The 17,650-nt window shown below is 45.1% G+C and overlaps 1 protein-coding gene across 1 annotated transcript in view; it reads right to left on the bottom strand.

The window, feature by feature from the left end:
- Window positions 1-12,991, bottom strand: part of STAB2 (stabilin 2) — a 166,892-nt gene extending 153,901 nt beyond the window's left edge. Inside the window, exons 1-3 of the mRNA XM_045291191.1 lie at window positions 12,914-12,991; window positions 6,641-6,774; window positions 3,961-4,076 (exon numbers count right to left, since the gene is read on the bottom strand). Coding sequence (XP_045147126.1) covers window positions 3,961-4,076; window positions 6,641-6,774; window positions 12,914-12,991 — 328 coding nt within the window. The remainder of the gene's footprint in view (window positions 1-3,960; window positions 4,077-6,640; window positions 6,775-12,913) is intronic.
- Window positions 12,992-17,650: the final 4,659 nt, after the last annotated feature.

A 17,650-nucleotide genomic window follows, 5' to 3' on the forward strand; every position in this document is an offset into this window, starting at 1 on the left:
GTTTTTCTATACTTGGTGCTAATGCTGATGATGGAAAAAGAAGAACCGATGTTCCAAACAAGGCTGCCTATTCCTCCTCAAATAGAATCCTGGTTTCTCAAATGTGATCTAATTCTCAAGGTTTAAAAATATGTTTCTGTGCTAATGAGGAAGCTTCCAAATGCAGATGTGACGGTGCAGTGCCACTTTTAATTAGGGAGCAGCGTGTTCTAGCCTGATGGAAACACCTTCTCCTGGCAGGATGGATATCCCCTCCCCCCAGTTAAAATTCATGTTTCCTACATTTTAAAAGGTGACAGCTGATAAGGATATTTATAAACTTGGCCTGTGTTTTCCAAGCTTTGTGTAGAGATCAGGTACTTAATTTAGAATTTGAATAAGAGATAATTAAAATAAGATTTGAGTAGTCAAAGGGGTTGGGTAGGGATGCATTTTTTTTCATGCATGACGAAAGAAGTTCAGATGCTTAGCACAATATGGATGAACCTTGAAAAACATTATGCTGAGTGAAATACACCAGTGGACCAAGGACAACTATCATATGATCTCACTTACCTCAAATAAGCAACTCTATAGAAACCCAAGATGATTCATGACTACCAGGGGGTAGGGAGACGAAGAAAGGGGGCAGGGAGATTTTGTGTAAGAGGCATGGCCTTTCTGTGAATGGTGGCCAACAAGGTTGTGCCCAGGGTCGCACAGCATGAAGAACGCAATTAAGGTCACTGCATTATATACAGAAATAGTTGCACCAGAGAGTGACGTGTATATTTGGCCACAATTAAAACAGATCAAAGAAAACAAAACTATAAAAAGGAGGTTGGCTGCTGCCCTAGCCTCAGAACCAGGGCCGTGTGGGAGCTTGGGAACGTGCTTCCTCAGTAAGAGAGAGGGCCACGTGTCAGTAGCTCCCAACTGGCCTATCTTGGCGGAAATGTAAAGCGATAGGCAGGCCCCATTTGTCATCACGCTGACAAGAGGCGAAAGGCCCAGCCCAGCAGAGGACAGATCTGTTGCCTGAGCTCCAGGAAGGAAGCCTTTCGAGACATGTAGTATGTTTGCCAGATGAAGATAACGGGAAGTGGCCCCTTGCCCCCAGGAGGGGACAGCAGAAATAATGGCCTTGGTGGGGACCTTGGCTTCCATGTTTTGCTTCTCTGGCCTTGAACTCTATCAGAAGGAAATGCCTGAACATTCAGGGACCTTTCGGACTAGTCAGTGTTTTGCTCAGACACATTCACCTGCTCAAGAGCACAATGCAGTAGAATGGAATCAGGGAGGATGTGGGAGCCCTGTTTGCATGCTCATGTTTTGCAAGTTGGTTGTTTTCATTAGATGCAGACCCATGACTCCGTACTTCCAACTCACGTCCCATGAACGGAACCAGACACTGCCCCATCCCGAGCTGCTGTGAGCTCCCGTGTTTACTGGCTTATTTTTGGAAGCAGATCTCCAACCCTTGCTCCCTAGCCTATCTTTGTCTGCAAGTGACACTGAACCCTGTTCAGCATCATTGCAGGCCCACTGACACACAGGTGGTGGCTGTGTACGATGGGGTATGTTGCCTGGGAATCACATGTGCATTTCCCTCAAAGAAGGTGAGAATTCTACCACAGGACTCCCAATGGCCCACCATCCCCCTTTATAAGCCACCCTTCTCTCTACTCAGGGCTCAGAGAAAAGGTGCGATTTTATTCATCTTTCAGTATCAGAAGTCCTTTTTGCCTGAGTTTCATTCATTCACTTATTCTTAAAACAATTAACAAGGGCCTTCTTTGTTGGAGATCTATTTCCAACAAATGATCTCGATCTTTCCAACTATGTCCACTCTATTAGCATGTTCAAATCTTTACGCTAGTTTCTAGTAGAGGTCTTTTAACTCCCATCTGACAGATACGGAGTCTGAGGTGTGAGCAGGAAATGAGTTCCCAAACGAACGAGTGCTAGAGTTCATTTAAACTGAGGGCTTTGAGGAGCGGGCCCAGGGTTCGTTTGTCCTCTGTGGGCCATCATGTACGGTGTTGGGGATGGTGGCTTTCATACTGAGTTTGAGACCAAGCCTTTTCTCATCTAGAGTGTGTTTCCTATACTAGAGTCACAAATTAATTTTGGTGAGTTAGAAAACAAGAAAAGGAAAGCTAAAGGTCCTTTTTGTTCTATCAGGAGGCTACGAAAGCTGGCTGTCATGGTGACCACATTTGATGCTAAACGAACCCTAGAGTGAATATCCAGTCCTTGCAATCTGGAAGTTGGGGTCAATCGCTTTAAAGGACGTCACATCTGTGTGCTTGTCTCTGGTGTGCTTAGAATCACACTCGGGTCAAAGCTAGCTGAGAGTAAGTTATGGAGGGGGTGGTAGTTACACAATGTGTCGTCAATTTGAGCCTGAAGAGTGAAGGGGTGGAGTTTGGCCTGACAGTCAGGTTGTACCTTGATGACCTCATTTGGAGGTGCTAAGGAGATAAATACCTCGCTGGAGGCGAGATAAATGCTCAGTCCCTGTGAGACATTCTTGTGGACAAGACACATGGAGCTAAGCTAGAGCCTTGGATCTGAGGGAGCCATGTGGAGACCCCTGCCAGCGCTGAGATGCCTCTACCACCACTGGATCCACAAGAGTTCCCACCCACTGGCCTGTGATCTTCCTGTGTTTGGCATCATGGTGTGTGTTTCATGAGACTGAAGAGGACTTTATCAATTGATATCAGACATATGGGCTAATATCAGACTTATGGACTTGATCTGGACTGGGCTAGGATTTTCTTAATGTACCATTACTCTTTATATGAAGCTCTTTCTTATACACATGAGTGTCTATGAATTTGTTTCTCTAGTCAACCCAGACTAACACAGAGGGCGAGGACAGAATATTCTAAACCCCAAAACCTTGACTTTTTCAGGGCAAAGACCATCATCTTGGCATTGACTGGAAGGACATAACTATCAAAAGAGAATTTGGAACCCTCTTTTGAGGGTCTCTTTTTCAGCAGTGGGACACAGGACAGCGCTGACCTTGAACCTGCTTATATCACTTAGAGCCCAAGAGAACTCAGTGAACGATAACCCTTCTGAGCCTTTAAGTCCTAATAGGAAAACTGAGGATAGGCATATCTATGTCAAATATTTATTCTAAGTATTAAATCAGATGATATGGGCCTCTCAAAGTATCAAATATTGTGCATTGATCACAGAATTCTCGCCTCCTAAGTAAGAGACATGGATTTAATAACTGGTCAATGCATCATATGCTCAGCCACTGCCCATCTGTCAGGGGAAGCCCACCTGTGGCTAGGATGCTGAACAGGTTTTAGTGGAGGGCCAGGCTGGGAAGAAACCCCCGGCGATCTAATTACAAAAAACAGCCCATGAAACTCCTATGGGCTTAGAGAGTGTAAGGAGCCCTGGGGGCATAGTGGGTTATAGTTAGGCTGTTAATCACAGCATCAGAAGTTCCAACCCCCCCAGATATTCTGCAGGACAAAGATGATGCTGTCTGCTCCCATAAACCATTTCAACCTCGGCAATCCGCAAGGACAATCTGCTCTCACCTTGGCTGCTACACATGAGTCAGAAGAGACTCTCCATGGCAGTGGTTTTGGCTTTGGCTTTTGAGACTGCAATTATAATAAACCTGCTTAAAAGAATGCATAGCCCAGTAGTCTCACTTCTCTTTGGTCGTATATGTAATATTAATACAAACAAGTGTCTCTTCCAATTACCCACTTCTCTGACTTGTTACAGACTTCCCCTAAAGAGAGATTTATAACTTCATGAAAATTAATTTCTCTATAAAACTCGACAGGACAAAAAAAAAAGATTTTGTGCAAATAGATAGAAATGGAGCTTTCTAGAAAAAGATGCTCACATTCTTCTCTGATACGTCTTCCTTCATCCAGAGTTATTATAAATAGGACACCGAGAAGCAAATATCAAAGTCCAAGAAAAGTGTGTACCACTTACCCATGCAGTCTGGGCCCCAGTATCCTGGGCAACATTGAGGCTGGAGGTAGTCCTTCCTACAGATATGGCGGCATCCGGGGAGAGCTCGAGAGTAGCCTCTGACCTCAAATGTGTACCTTGAGGGTGAAGAGAGAAAGAACACCCATGATCAAGGCCATGCATTTAATTCTAGGAGATAGTGCTGCCCTAGATTTTCATGTATTCTTTACACTTAAGAAGTATCATTTCCTTAAAATGCTATCTTGACACAGTCTTGAGGCTTCAGATGAAGGCCAATCCATTCTCCGTTATGAGCAGCTGCTATGCCCATTACCAGGTTCTCACACTCCTGGACCGCTATAAACTATGTACCCATACTAGTCATCCGAGGCCCAGGTACTCAACAGCTTGAGACAGCCCTATGCTCAAAGAGGCTGGGGAATAATTGTAAATGCCCAATTCCCAGGAAGTCCTCACTTCCTAGCTAACCCCACCCTTCTTGCCCTGCATAATTCTTCTCTTATAATGTCAGCTTGTTGTTATCTCTTCACCAGGTGCAAACTCCTGTGTGACCATGAGTCATGGCCTGCAGTACTGCCCCATCTCTGGGAAGTGTGAGCATTTGAAACCTAATGACTTTTCATGACCTTCCTGACTCCTCTTTCCTGTGTTACACCATCCCGCAAGTCTGTTACAGCAACTTACCTAGATTAACAGATATTATTAGTTATAGACATACATGTATGCACATATATGTATGTGTAGAACACATTTGGCGTTCTAAGTAGAATACAAATCAAAATGATTTTAAATGATAAGTAACTTAACAACCAAGGCATGATGAAAATAGGGGTAAAATATCTAAACTGTTGTCAGAAGCCAAGCTGGTAGATAAATGATGTTAAGTCGTAGGCATATGCTAGAGGTGGGGCTCAAACCAGACTAAATAGCCTGGCGCTACATGCGAGAGTTACGTTATCTGTGGAACGGAAACAAATGGGTCGCTTCTTGGGATCAGCGCCTTGATTGCACTTCCTGCCGAGGTAGAACGTTCTGTGGCAGAGGTGGTGTCATGGAGCAAGCAACTTGCCGCTACGCTCTCATGTGGACATCATCACGGCCCTTAGAACAGCTTCTTGTAGCAGCTAAGGTACAGCTCTGGAATAACCATTCTATGGAGGTGAAAGGTTATTGTCTGTTTACATGGGTCTCTGCAGTAAAGACTGGTCCCAGGGTTAGACATGAAACGATCAAAAAACAATCCTCCAGTAATATAGTTTCTTTTCAACTGGACATTTGATAAAAATTGTGGCTAGTACCTTTAAGGTTGTACTCCTGAGCCAGCCCACGGGCCATAGTTGGTAAGGGCAGAACAATATACTTTGTGGGCAGTCAAGGTGGGGACAGGGCAACATTTTCTGAGAATTTGGATAGAGACAGCTTTGCATAAAGGCAAGTAAACAGAGAGCTGAGGGGCAGAGCCAAGCGTTCCCTCAAAAACCAAACTTGGGTCTGTTACGACATAAACGAAGGACGGATTTAAGTCTTCAATTCTAAAACATGGAGATGGATGCAGCGATTTTATCGTGTGTGTGTGTGTGTGTGTGTGTGTAGTGAGTGGACCATAACCAAGTGCCCCCTTAGCCATGAATGAAACATTAGCCAGGAGAAAAGAGTTCTCAGGAAAGCAACCATATAATCTTAACCCCGAGTGCTATGTAACTCTTTGAGAAATTGATGGCAAATATGTGCCCCCTTTATCACTGATGGGTCAATCAGCCTCTAGACTTGGTAATTCCAGCTCAGCTAATTGGAAAAAGTCACTAGAGATGCTGTCTTTGGTTCTAAAATACAGTGCTGACATGGTATGTGAGCATGAGTTTGTATTAGTGTGGTAAGTTCTCATTTTGTGTAAAATTAAAACATGACTAATTCATTTCTGAATTAAAAAAACAAAACAGAACTGAAGTGTTGCCGAGTAGACTGAAGTGTTGCCGAGTAGACCGAGTAAAAGAAATGCTGTGTCTGGCTTCCTGGCTGCACCTTGAGCTGATGAGCAGAGTCTACCTGATGTCTTTTGCAAGATTGTCTGGATTTATAAGCGTTTGAATCATAAGAGGTCCTCAGGATTGCAGCACTCACATAAACTGCAACCGTATGGTAGTTCTCTTGCTCCCCTTCTTTTGGGTTCTTATAATCTCAGGACCCATCGCTAGTTGTGACATGCCTGTTGGACCCTTTCTGAATGACACAACATTCAGATTTACAAAATAAGAAGGGCAATGTAGTGCAAGCAACAAAAGTGCAGCCAGGAAGCCAGACACAGCATTTCTTTTACTTGGTCTACTCGTCAACACTTCAGTTCTGTTTTGTTTTTTAATTCAGAAATGAATTAGTTATGTTTTAATTTTGCATAAAATTTTACCACACTATTACAAACTCATGCTCACTTACCATGTCAGCACTGTATTTTAGAATCAAAGACAGCATCTCTAGTGACTTTTTCCAATATTGTATGGAAATGTTAATCAATAATAGCATAGGCCATAGACACAAGATAATAAATTTGGGCCCAGTGTAATTTTAGAGTAAGAACATTCATAGAAATGTTTTGTAGATTTTGAAACTAAAAATTTTCACTTAGATTCCCAATCTCCCGAATTCCTCCAGTCAAGCATAATTAGTATCAAATAACCAATACCTGCAGTCTCGAACCCCTACAGAGCCATTGGTAATCTTGACAAACCCATCTGGGCACTTGGTTCCAAAGTTGAGTGGGCAGGATCGGCATTCAGTTCTGATTGTCATGAAAGACTTAATATCACATCTGTTTGCCTGTGTAAACATAAAAAGAACTTCAGGTCCCTTTACCAAAGCCTTTCAAAAATGTCACATTGGCAGATCTTCCTTATTAGCGTCATTTCAGTTGGATGGCAGGGATAACACAGAGATTTTTTGGGAGGGACTGACCTACAGCTTCAACCCCATCTGGAGAGAATGTTGGGATCAATATCTTCCATGGCTGCGAGTGAAGGAAGAACCAAACCCAAACCAAAGTCATTACCACCGAGGCAATGCTGACTCTTTATGACCCCACAGGACAGGGTAAAACTGCCCCTGTGTGTCTCCAAGACTGTAACTCTTTATGGAAGTAGAAAGCCCAATTTTTCTCCTTGGGCTGGTTAGTGGTTTTGAACTTCTGACCTTGCAATTAGGAGCCCAACTCATAACCACTATGCCATCAGGGCTTCTATCCTAGGTGTTAGTGAGCTGAAATAAACTGACATTGGCCATTTTGAGTCAGGAAATCATATGGTTTACTATACTGGGAATGATAAAATTACGAGGAATTGTGTTGCATTCACCATCAAAAAGGACATTCCAACATCTACCTTGAAGTACAATTCTCTCTGTGATAGGATTGTATCTATTCTCATTCAAGGAAATACAATCAATACAATTATTATTCAAATTGATACACTGACCACTAAAGTTAGTGATGAAGAAACTGAAGAATTCTACCACCATTTTTAGTCTGAAATCGATCAAATATGCAATCAAGATGCATAGATAATTATTGGCAATTGGAATGCAAAAGTTGGAAATAAAGAGGAAGGAATAGTAGTTGGTGACAGAAATGAAGCTGGAGAGGGCATGAATTATACACATGACTTCTCTAGATGGAATACCCAGAAATCAGATCGATTACATTTGTGAGAAGAGATGCTGCAGAAAATCAGTATCAGCAGCTAAACCGGACCCAAAGTTGAGTATGGAACAGACTGCCAATTGCTCATATGCAAGTTCATGTTGAAACTGAAGAAAAGGATAACCAGTCCATGAGAGCCCAAATCCAATGTCGAGTCTATCCCGCCTGAATTTGTAGAACATCTCAAGAACAGATTTGCTGCATTGAACACTAATGACAGGGACCTGAGGACATCAAGGACACCATTCATGAACAAAAGCCAAGGGTCATTAGCAAGACAGGAAAGAAAAGACAAGGTCAAGGTGGGTGTTACAAAAGACCGAAACTTGCTAAGGCCAGTGGAAGACACGATGAACACGGGGATCCAAACAGAAAAGGTCAAAGGGTAGCTTGACAAGACCACGCCAAATAGCATGACATTTGAAAGGACCTAGAGTTAGAAAAACAAAAAGGCAGAAAAGGCTCAGCATACCTTAAACTGAAAGAGCTCAAGAAAATTCCATCGCCGAGTTGCCTACGGAAAGATTTTATGAGCAAACTATCGAGTGCTGCAGGAGGCGTCAAAAGAAGATGGGAAGGAGACACAGAGTCACTGCACCAAAACGAGCTAGTCAACATTCTGCCATTCATTTCAGGAACTAGCATTTTGAAGGAAGGATTCAATGGTTTCATATGCATGTGAAGAAGGTGGGGCACTGAACAAAGAGGGCTGAAGAAGCGTCAATGCATTTGAAGCATCCTGCTAGAGAAGAGTGCTGAAAGTCCCATGGGTTGCCAAAAGAACAAACCAATCTGACTTGGAAGAAGTAAGGCCAGAGTGCTCCTGAGAGGCAAGGATGGTGAGACTTTGCCTTATGGACCTTGGACATGTTGTCAGGAGAGACCAGTCCTTGGGGAAGGACATCCTGCTCACTAAAGCAGAGGATGAACACAGCGGCTGCACCAATTGGCTTCAACATAGCAGCCATTGTAAGGCAGGTGAGGACCGGGTACTGTTTTGCGCTGTTGTACATAGGGTCTCTATGTGCCTGAACTCACTCGATGGATGGCACCTAACAAGTGGAGAACATTGAGTGAATTTCTTACCCTTCACTCTCTTCAATGAGAGGAAGATATTAATATACACCCTCAAGCTTATAATGACCCTTGGGTAGTGCAAATGACTTTCAGTTCATTACTAATGGAAAGTTTGGGAGTTTGAATCCATTCGTTAGCACCATGGAAGAATGGTGGAAAACCATACAAAGCTCAGTTCTTTTCTGTAACACACTGAGTCACCCTGAGTTGGAATCAACTCCGTGGTAATGGGTTCTTCTTTTTCCTCAGGTATTGAGAGCTTTAAATACTATAGCCCATCCATGTCATATCAGAGGCTGTACGTGCTGGTCCCTCCAAGTCTTCCTCACCCTCACCTCTGTGGTTCCTTGGTGCCTCTCCTTGCCTCCTCGATTGTTGCTGTTGGGTGCCCTTGAGTTGGTTCTGACCCGCAGCGACCTTTTACACAATAGAATGACACACTGGGCCATCCTCACAATGGTTCCTGTGCCTGAGCCCATTGGTACAGCCACCGGTTCATCCATCTCGTGGAGGGCCTTCTTCTTTGCTGCTCCTTCACTTTAGCAAACATGATGTCCTTCTCCAGGGACTCGGTTCCCCACTCCAGAGGAGGTAGCCACTGAACACCTTATGCCTAGCTTTACCTCTTTGACACACAACGTATATTGTCCCAGATCCTGTTTAATTTTTTGTCTTCTACAACACTACACCTGTATCTCTTCTTTCCCCCCAACTTCTCTTGTTCTTGTGGTTAGTCTCATGAAGCACATTTTGTTAGTCATTTCTCTCCACTTAGGAACCCCTGGCAGACAGGGCTCATGTCCCATCCTTCTTTGTCAACCTTCAGCTCATCTTTCAGCCCCAGTCCTCGGCACGGCATTGGGGAGATGTCACAACTATGTCTAAGTCCATTGGAAAATGGAATGTTCTCTGCAGGAGATTTTACATTCTCCAAGACAGTGATGGCAGCGTTACTTCAAAAGCGATATCTTATTTGATCAGCATTCTAAAGATGGATGGGGAAGGTACTGCCATCCCCAGTGTAAGGAGGAGAAAATGGAAATGAGAGTGTGGGGAGAGTCAAGGACTTGCCCAAGATCACACTGTGAATTAATAGTCTTCTGATTCTCCTGCTTCCTCATTTAGCTCCTTTCTCTCCCACGTACCCCTGTAGCCTATAGAAAAACAACCCCCCTTTGTTCTGTTTTAAGATAATCATGAGGGACCATTGGAAAGGTCCTTATGAAATAAAGTGTTCTTTATTAATCATTTCATTCAAGAAATAATAATAAGGTCATCGTTAAATACATTTTTAATTAACCTTGTTTAACTGTCACGATTTGACCTCTATGTTTCTTTCACACTGGTAGTCCTGGTGGTGCTGGTGGGTACGTGGTGGACGGTTAACCGCATTTCCACAGTTCAGACCCACTCCTCTCTCCAGGTTGGGGCTGCCTCCTCCCGTCCAGATTCACAAAACCTCAGCAACTCTACACAGCTTTCCTATGAGTCATAACTGACTTGATGGAAATGGGTCTGATTTTCTGGCTTTCTTTCCATAACGAATTTCCATTTAGATAAGAATGAGGGCACATCAAAAAATTTGTGGGATAAAAAAGGTAATGGAACTTTTAGAAGTCCCCTCATCTATGTAGTGACCTTACCATTGGGGCTTTTATTTCTTAGTAGATCAGACTTAATATTCCCTTTAAGGGCAGTGCCTCCGTCTATCACCCATACTCACTCTCACTACCAGCGAGTTGTTTCTGACTTCTTTTTTCTTTAAAAAAATCATTTTATCGGGAGCTCTTACAGCTCTTATCACAATCCATACAAATATCCAGTGTGTCAAGCACATTTGTACATATGTTGCCATCATCATTTTCAAAACAAGAAAGAGACGAGCCAATTAGGGTGTATTATAGCACTGACAAAACATAACATCTTGCCTCTAGTTCTTTAATGCTTTCTCACCACCACCACCCAGCCTCCACTATCATGACCCTAATTCTACCTTACAAATCTGGCTGGATTAGAGGATGTACACTAGTACAGATAAGAGCTGGAAACACAGGGAATCCAGGACAGATCAACCCCTCAGGCCCAATAATGAGAGTAGTGATACCAGTAGGGTAAGGGGAAGGTAGGGGGAGAAAGGAGGAACCCATCACAATGATCACCATGTAATCCCCTCCCAGGGGGACGAACAATAGAAAAATGGGTGAAGGGATACAGCAGTCAGTGTAAGACATGAAAAAAAAAGGATAAATTATCAAGCATTCATGAGGGAGGAGGTAGGGTGGGGTGGGAAATGAGCGGATGCCAAGGGCTCAAGTAGAAAGAAAATGTTTCTGACTTCTATCGGCCTATAGGACAGGTGAGAATGGCTCCTGTCACTTTCAGAGACTACATTGTGATGGGAGTAAGGAGCTTCATGTTTCTCTCATGGGTGGCAGGCGGTCTTGAACTGTTGTCTTCGTGATTATCAACCCAACGGGCAACCTACGACATCACCAGGACCCCTTTACAAACTTGCTCTCTCTGAAAAGTAAACGCCTTTTGACACGTCAGCCAAGCCTACTTCCTGAGCCAGAATAAAACAGTCTGTGGTCATGAAAATGGTGATAACTTCACTCATGGTGAGACTCGGTCTCACCTACTGTGGACATGTTGGTCAAGTGGAGGTGTGGTCCCGAAGAGGAAGAGCCTCCATGACATGGACTGATAAGAGTGGCTGCCCCAACGGGCTCAGAGGTCAGGGAGGATAATGGTTGATGCCACAGTGTTTCGTTCTAGTTCATGTAGGGAACCCACTGGATGTCACCTCACACCAGCCACAACCCACGGAGCACTGTCAGGTGAGAAAGCAGCCCTGGAGGTGCCCCGGTGAAGCACTTGACTGCTAACTGAAAGGTCAGGGGTTCGAACCCACCAGGGGCTCAGCAGGAGGGAAAAAGCTGTTTCTAAGATTACAGCTTAGAAAACCCTATGGGGGGCACTTCCACCCAGTCCTCTAGGGTCACTATGACAACACGTAGCAACAACTACGTCAGGTAAGAAACAGGAAGGTCCGAGAGATTAGGCTGCTTGCTCAAGGTCAAACAACGAGTGCATTGTGGCATTTGGTGATGGTCCGTGGGAAAGATTTGTTAAATGAGCCGAGGAAAGTCACCATTCAAACTCGCTCCTACCTGACTGACTACAGAGACCGAGCTTCACCATTATGCCACCTCCATCTCCCATTGCTTTCCTGGGAAGCGCTATCAGAGTCCAGCCAACTGGAGTGAACTTGGTGCTGGAAAACGTGCTGCCAGGAGCAGGCGCAGAAGCATGTTTAAATCTTCTTATGAAACGAGCAGTAGTCATGCCTTGTGGAACACATTCAAACACCCCCCTCCCCGCAATCAGCTTCCAGCTCACTCTCACCCCTCCCCTCGGCTGGCCTCCTCCCTGCGGATCTGATGCTCAGCTTGGCTTTAGGGTGATGTTTCTGGTGAGGCTGCTGGAGAGTCCTGGTCTGAGAGCCCTATGAAGACTGCTGGGGGTCAACTTGTGGAAGGGAGAGGGAATATTTATCAATATCTCCGATACCCATGCTCCTCAGCTAGATATCATCCACCCTAGAATTTGCCAGAACACAGCTCCCCAAAAGAAGCCAACCCAACCCATTGCCACAGAGTCTTTTAGACTCCTGGCCCCCGGGACGTTGCCGAGCAGAACTGAGCTCCGTCAGGTTTCCTTGGCTGTCAGCTTTACAGAAGCAGAGCACCAGGTCTCTCTTCCCTGGTGTCGCTGGGTGGGTTCAAACCACCAGCCTTATGGTGAACAGCTGGGAGAATGCACACCCCTGGCAGCCTCCGGGGATCTCTCTCTATAACCACAGTGACTTTCTCTTGGGGGATGTGGGATGGTAGGTGTCCCCAGCAATGAGCCGATGGAAACAAACGAAAGACAGGAGACCCAAAGCCACACTAGAAAGAGGGCGGTTCCCATGAAATCCAGAGAACCCGAGGGTGGTGCTTCAGCACAAGAATAGAACCAGCTGGAGTCGCAAACCTTCTGAAAGATCTTGGGCCAAAGTTTGCTTCATGTCCTGAAGCCCAGATAAGACCCATGACCACCTAAGCAAGCGGCAAGGTTTCAAACACACCCTGAAAAGGTGCATTAAAAAAGATATGGATGTATGATATAAAAAAGGCGTCCTCTTACCTGCCCTGTAATTCCAGCCAGGGAGCAGAAACTCTGTCCAACTAATCCAAGGGAAAAAATGATGAGGTGTTGGAGCATGGTGAGGAACTTGGTGCCAGGCACCTGCCAGGACTCTTGATCTATTTTAAAGACGTTTCATGAACTTCCAGGAAATTCTTTCTCATTGCAATGTTTGCGTCTCAAGGCTCCCCCCTTCCTTTTTCTGGGTTGAGCCAGCAGCTATGTGAGGCCTGCCTCTTGACAGGAAAAATGGCCAAACCCAAGGGTCTTAGTGAAATCGGGCCAGCCCCTCAGCGGTGTATATATGCGTCCTGTGAATGACAGGATATCCTGCAGGGGCGGCACCAGAACCACGACCTGAGATTGGTGTGTCCTGTGTCTCCAGTGACAGCTGGCTGCCCCCCTGTCCCTGCTGGTTCTGCCTGCCCCTCCTGGGCCCACTGCTCCACTAGCGTTTACACCACCAAGCCACAGACAGCGTGCAGGCTGCTCCTTCTAAATGCCCGCTGGCTGGCAGTCAGTCACTGTGGGAGTTCCTATCAGCAGACATGGCCCTGGGCTCAGAGAGAATCCCACAGAGGGCTGTGTTCCTGCCTGGGAGGGTGGGTGTGGGTGGTCTCACCCAGGCAGTTCGCAAACATCTATGACAAAGAATGGGATCTTTGCAGAACATATCTTTGGTTTAGACACGTCTTTCTCTTCAGTAGCAAGAGACTGAGCCTGCCATTCTCATCTTGTCCTCGAAGGGCTCAGATCTTCCTTGCCTTATGCCTCCACACCTTCCTGGGTACGCTCCCAGTATGTGCACACGATGCCACCGCAGCCCAGTCACCTAGATCACAATCCAAGGTCGCCTGTGCTAAATAGTGACTTCCTTGATGACAGGGACCTAGCCTTCATCTTCTCTGTACCTCTCACAGCAGAACACAGACACGTCTTCTGCTGTTAGTTGTGTTGGTTGACCTGACTCATGGTGACCTCATAAGTCACAAAACAAAGCAAAATTCTACCTGGTCCTGTGCCATCCCCAAGATCAGTTGTGGATCCGGACATTGTGATTTTCAGAAGCAGATGGACCACAAGGCTTTTCTTCTTTGTCGGTCTTCCTGGAAGCTCTGTTGACATGGACCCATCATCATGACAACACGAAAATGTCTACCAACAGACCTATCACAATCAATGCATGAAATCTAGACAGCAGGTGGTGCCCCCATCCTATGGATGTAGTGCGCAGGTGTCAGGTTTAGTACCAGCAAAGATAGGGTCTAAGCTTATGGACAAGATAAGCATCAACAGGTGGATCTCATGATACCAAGTTAACTAAGAGAGAACTAAGTCTGTAACGACAAAGAAGGCGTTTTACTTAAAAAGCAAATAGGTCACTTTAGGAGTAAAGTATGCCTGACCCAAGCCATGGTCTTTTCCAATTGCCTCCAGTGCCCGAGAAAGCTACATAGTGAGTAAGAAAGATGAGAGAAGAGGCGATGCCTTTGGTCCTGGCAAAGAATATCGACGAGACCATACAGTTGCAGATGAGCGACCAATATGTCTTGCGGTAGTTACCGCCAGAAAGCTCCTCAGAAGAGGGGATGATGAGACTTCTCAGAACCTACTCAGGGCACGTTTTCAGGAGGGACCCGTCCCTGGAGAAGGCCAACCGTTCGGTAAGGTCGAGGGGCAGAGAAAACGAGGAAGACCTGGATGAGCTGGGTTGACGCAGTGGCTGCAACAACGGTAGCAAACACCTTTCTGAGGATGGCCCAGGGCCAGGAAGGGTTTCACCCGTCGTACAAAGGGCGAGATGATTTGGAACGGAGTCTATGGTCAAATTTGGGTTCAGTAATCCTTCCCTTGTGATCTCTCTCTGTATCTTCAGAAATAACCCCGTGTACACGGGAATGGACCACTGTCTAGTCTGGTGCGATCCCCATCATCAGTGGTGGGACAGATAGTTGGGATCCATTGGGTTTTCACTGGTTGGTTTTCAGAAGTAGATTTCTTGCTAGTCCCTCTTAGTCTGTAAGTTCTACGGCAACCTGTTCAGCCTCTAGCAACAACACACAAGCCTCCCTTGACAGATGGGGGATGAGTGAGCATGATGTGCATGGCCTGAGAATTGAACGAGTGTCCTGAATGAATGGTGAAAATTATGCCATAGAACCATCAGTGCTTCAGGGGACCTGAGTACGCTTTTGTTGTTAACTATCGTTGAGTTGGTTCCAACTCATAGTGACCCGATGTACAACAGAACAAAGCATTCCCTGGCCCTGAGCCGTCCTCACATTTGTTGTTTTGTTTGGGCTCATTGTTGCAGCCACTGGGTCAATCCATCTCATGGAGACTCTATCTCTCTCTTGCTGCCCTTCTACTTTAGCCTTTTCCAGGGACTGGGTTCTCCTGGTAACACGTCCAACGTACAAGAGACAACGTCTCTCATCAACCTTGTTTCTAAGCAGTGTTCTTGCTGTCCTTCTTCCAAGACAGTTTTGTTTGTTCTTTTGATAGTCCATGTTACGTTTCATTTCTTCCCCTGAACCACATTTCAAACACATTTGCTCAATTGAAAAGCATCATTCACACAGCAGTGTTTAACAATAGTCAGAATAAGGTTTCGTGACTTCATTTGGTTTCTGTCCATCTCTTTTGATTGCTGTGAACAGAGATCCATTGCGTTATTTCAGATCCCTGACACCCTGTCTTCTTCCTGTATTGAGCCCCCAATAGACAAAGTGCTGAGAATGGGGCTTAGCACATCGTGGGCGCTCCATCCCTCTTAACCACGATCACAATCATACAGCTCCAACACACCCATTTGACAGACAGCAGCTCCACCAACCTGTTCCCCTAGCTGGTGTCCCTGGAAAGTGGATCTGGATTTCCTCTGTCCTGGCTGCCCCATCACGTTCTGCTGATCTGCATAGGCAGAGACCTAGGCTTTATCCTGGATGATGGGTGACAGGATGAAAGTTTTTCATTGCTGTGGGGAGTCATGGTGCTGAGTTTTTTTTTTTTTCTGAACAGGATTGGTAGGCCAAATTCATTTGAGAACCTACAAGAGGAACCTTGTTCCTCTTGGCGTTCTTGATCTGCATACTGTCCACTCATGGTTTCAATGGCAGAGGTTCTAATCTTCTCTCAGGCGAGAGGAGTCATTTGCTGGCTGACCCCTGGAAAGACCCCTGGAAAGGTGAACAGGACATTCCCCGGGTCACAGGTTTTAGCCTCCCCTGGGGCTGCAGGAACTCTGGACTGTTCAGTGACTCCCGTCCCTGCATCATATCTGTTTCTGAATTCTTAGTCCCCTGCTTCACGCGATCTTGGATAACATTTCCATGCTGCCCAACAGAGAGAAAACAGAACTAAAGAAATAGGCTTTCAAATCACAGTTCACAATTTATAAACAGTCATAAAGACACACAGCCTCCAAGGGGCGATGGAGCCCTCTTGGTGTTGTAGGGTAAGTGTTGGGCTACTAACTACAAGTTGATAGTTCAAACCCACCAGCTATACCTTGGGAGTAAGACGAAGCTTTCTGCTCTAGCAAAGATGTGCAGACTTGGCATCTCTAAGGAGCAGGTCTACTCTATCCTCTGCAGTCATGATGATTTGAAATCAATTCAACGGCAGTTGGTTCCAAGTAAGAGAGATGAATTTTTTTTCCTAATTGGGCCTGTAGATCTTACATCATCTGCACAATAAGACTTGGAATAATAACATTCTTCAGAGTTGAGGAAGAGGAAACGATCATCTCATCATCATCATCATCCTCAAAAATGTGCACATGGTGTATACCACATGATGGATTCTCCTGTAATCTTCAACTCTTCTATTTAATTCAGCCTTCACTGTGCATGGACCCTATCGATCACTTGCATGGAGGAAACCGAGGCAGAAAGAGGATGAAAGAGTTGTCTCTGGTCACAGTTAGTCAGTGACAGAGCAGGTATTTGAACTCAAGCATTCTGGATCCAGAGGTGTATGCTGAGGCTTCCACTAGTCCCAATTTACCTTCTTTGCAGCTTGAATGTGGTCTTCCTAGACTTTGAGAGGTGGCCAACAGGAATCAGTTATGAAGGACAACAGACTTAGATTTGCATCTTTTACTTTACTGGGGGAAAACAAAGCCAGAGATTGGGATCAACTTTCAGTAAGAGAAATCAGTAGGAATTAATTGGACATATTCTCTCTTCCACACCCATACCCTGCGTCCCATGTGATCCTTGATAAAATGTAGATTCTAACTTAACAGGTGTTTGCAATCAGAGTTGAAGACTTCAAGTCTGAAAGACAGTCTCCCAGGAGGAGCAATGAATTCTTCTGCCCTGGATTGTAGATTTCCTGCCAAATAGACACTTTCAGCAGAATCCAATTTTACTATCTAAATAGCTTCGTGTTTGTTTCCACTGCACATTCATTTTACCTAATAGCTGGGCAGAATTCTTATCACCAAAAACGTCTTGGCTGAAGCACAACATACTTTACTTCTCTCCTTCCTACCTTATCGTAACTTTGAGACAATCCCAAAGCAATGTATTTCTTAATAACAAGGTTATTAAAAGGGGGTCAGATTTTGTTTGTAATCTCTTTCTCCTGCCGATCTGCAATATGGAGTTCTTGTTACTCGCCATTTTCCCTTCACATTTTGGTGATAATGTCTTGTGTAAATCAAAGGAATTGACAAACTGATCAGGGATGTTGAAGTGGTTCCAACCCCGAGGTGGTTCCAACCTTTGTGCG

This window comes from Echinops telfairi, unplaced genomic scaffold (assembly GCF_000313985.2).
Source record: "Echinops telfairi isolate 266 unplaced genomic scaffold, ASM31398v2 ScPeMD7_2;HRSCAF=8, whole genome shotgun sequence".
NCBI lineage: Eukaryota > Metazoa > Chordata > Mammalia > Afrosoricida > Tenrecidae > Echinops > Echinops telfairi.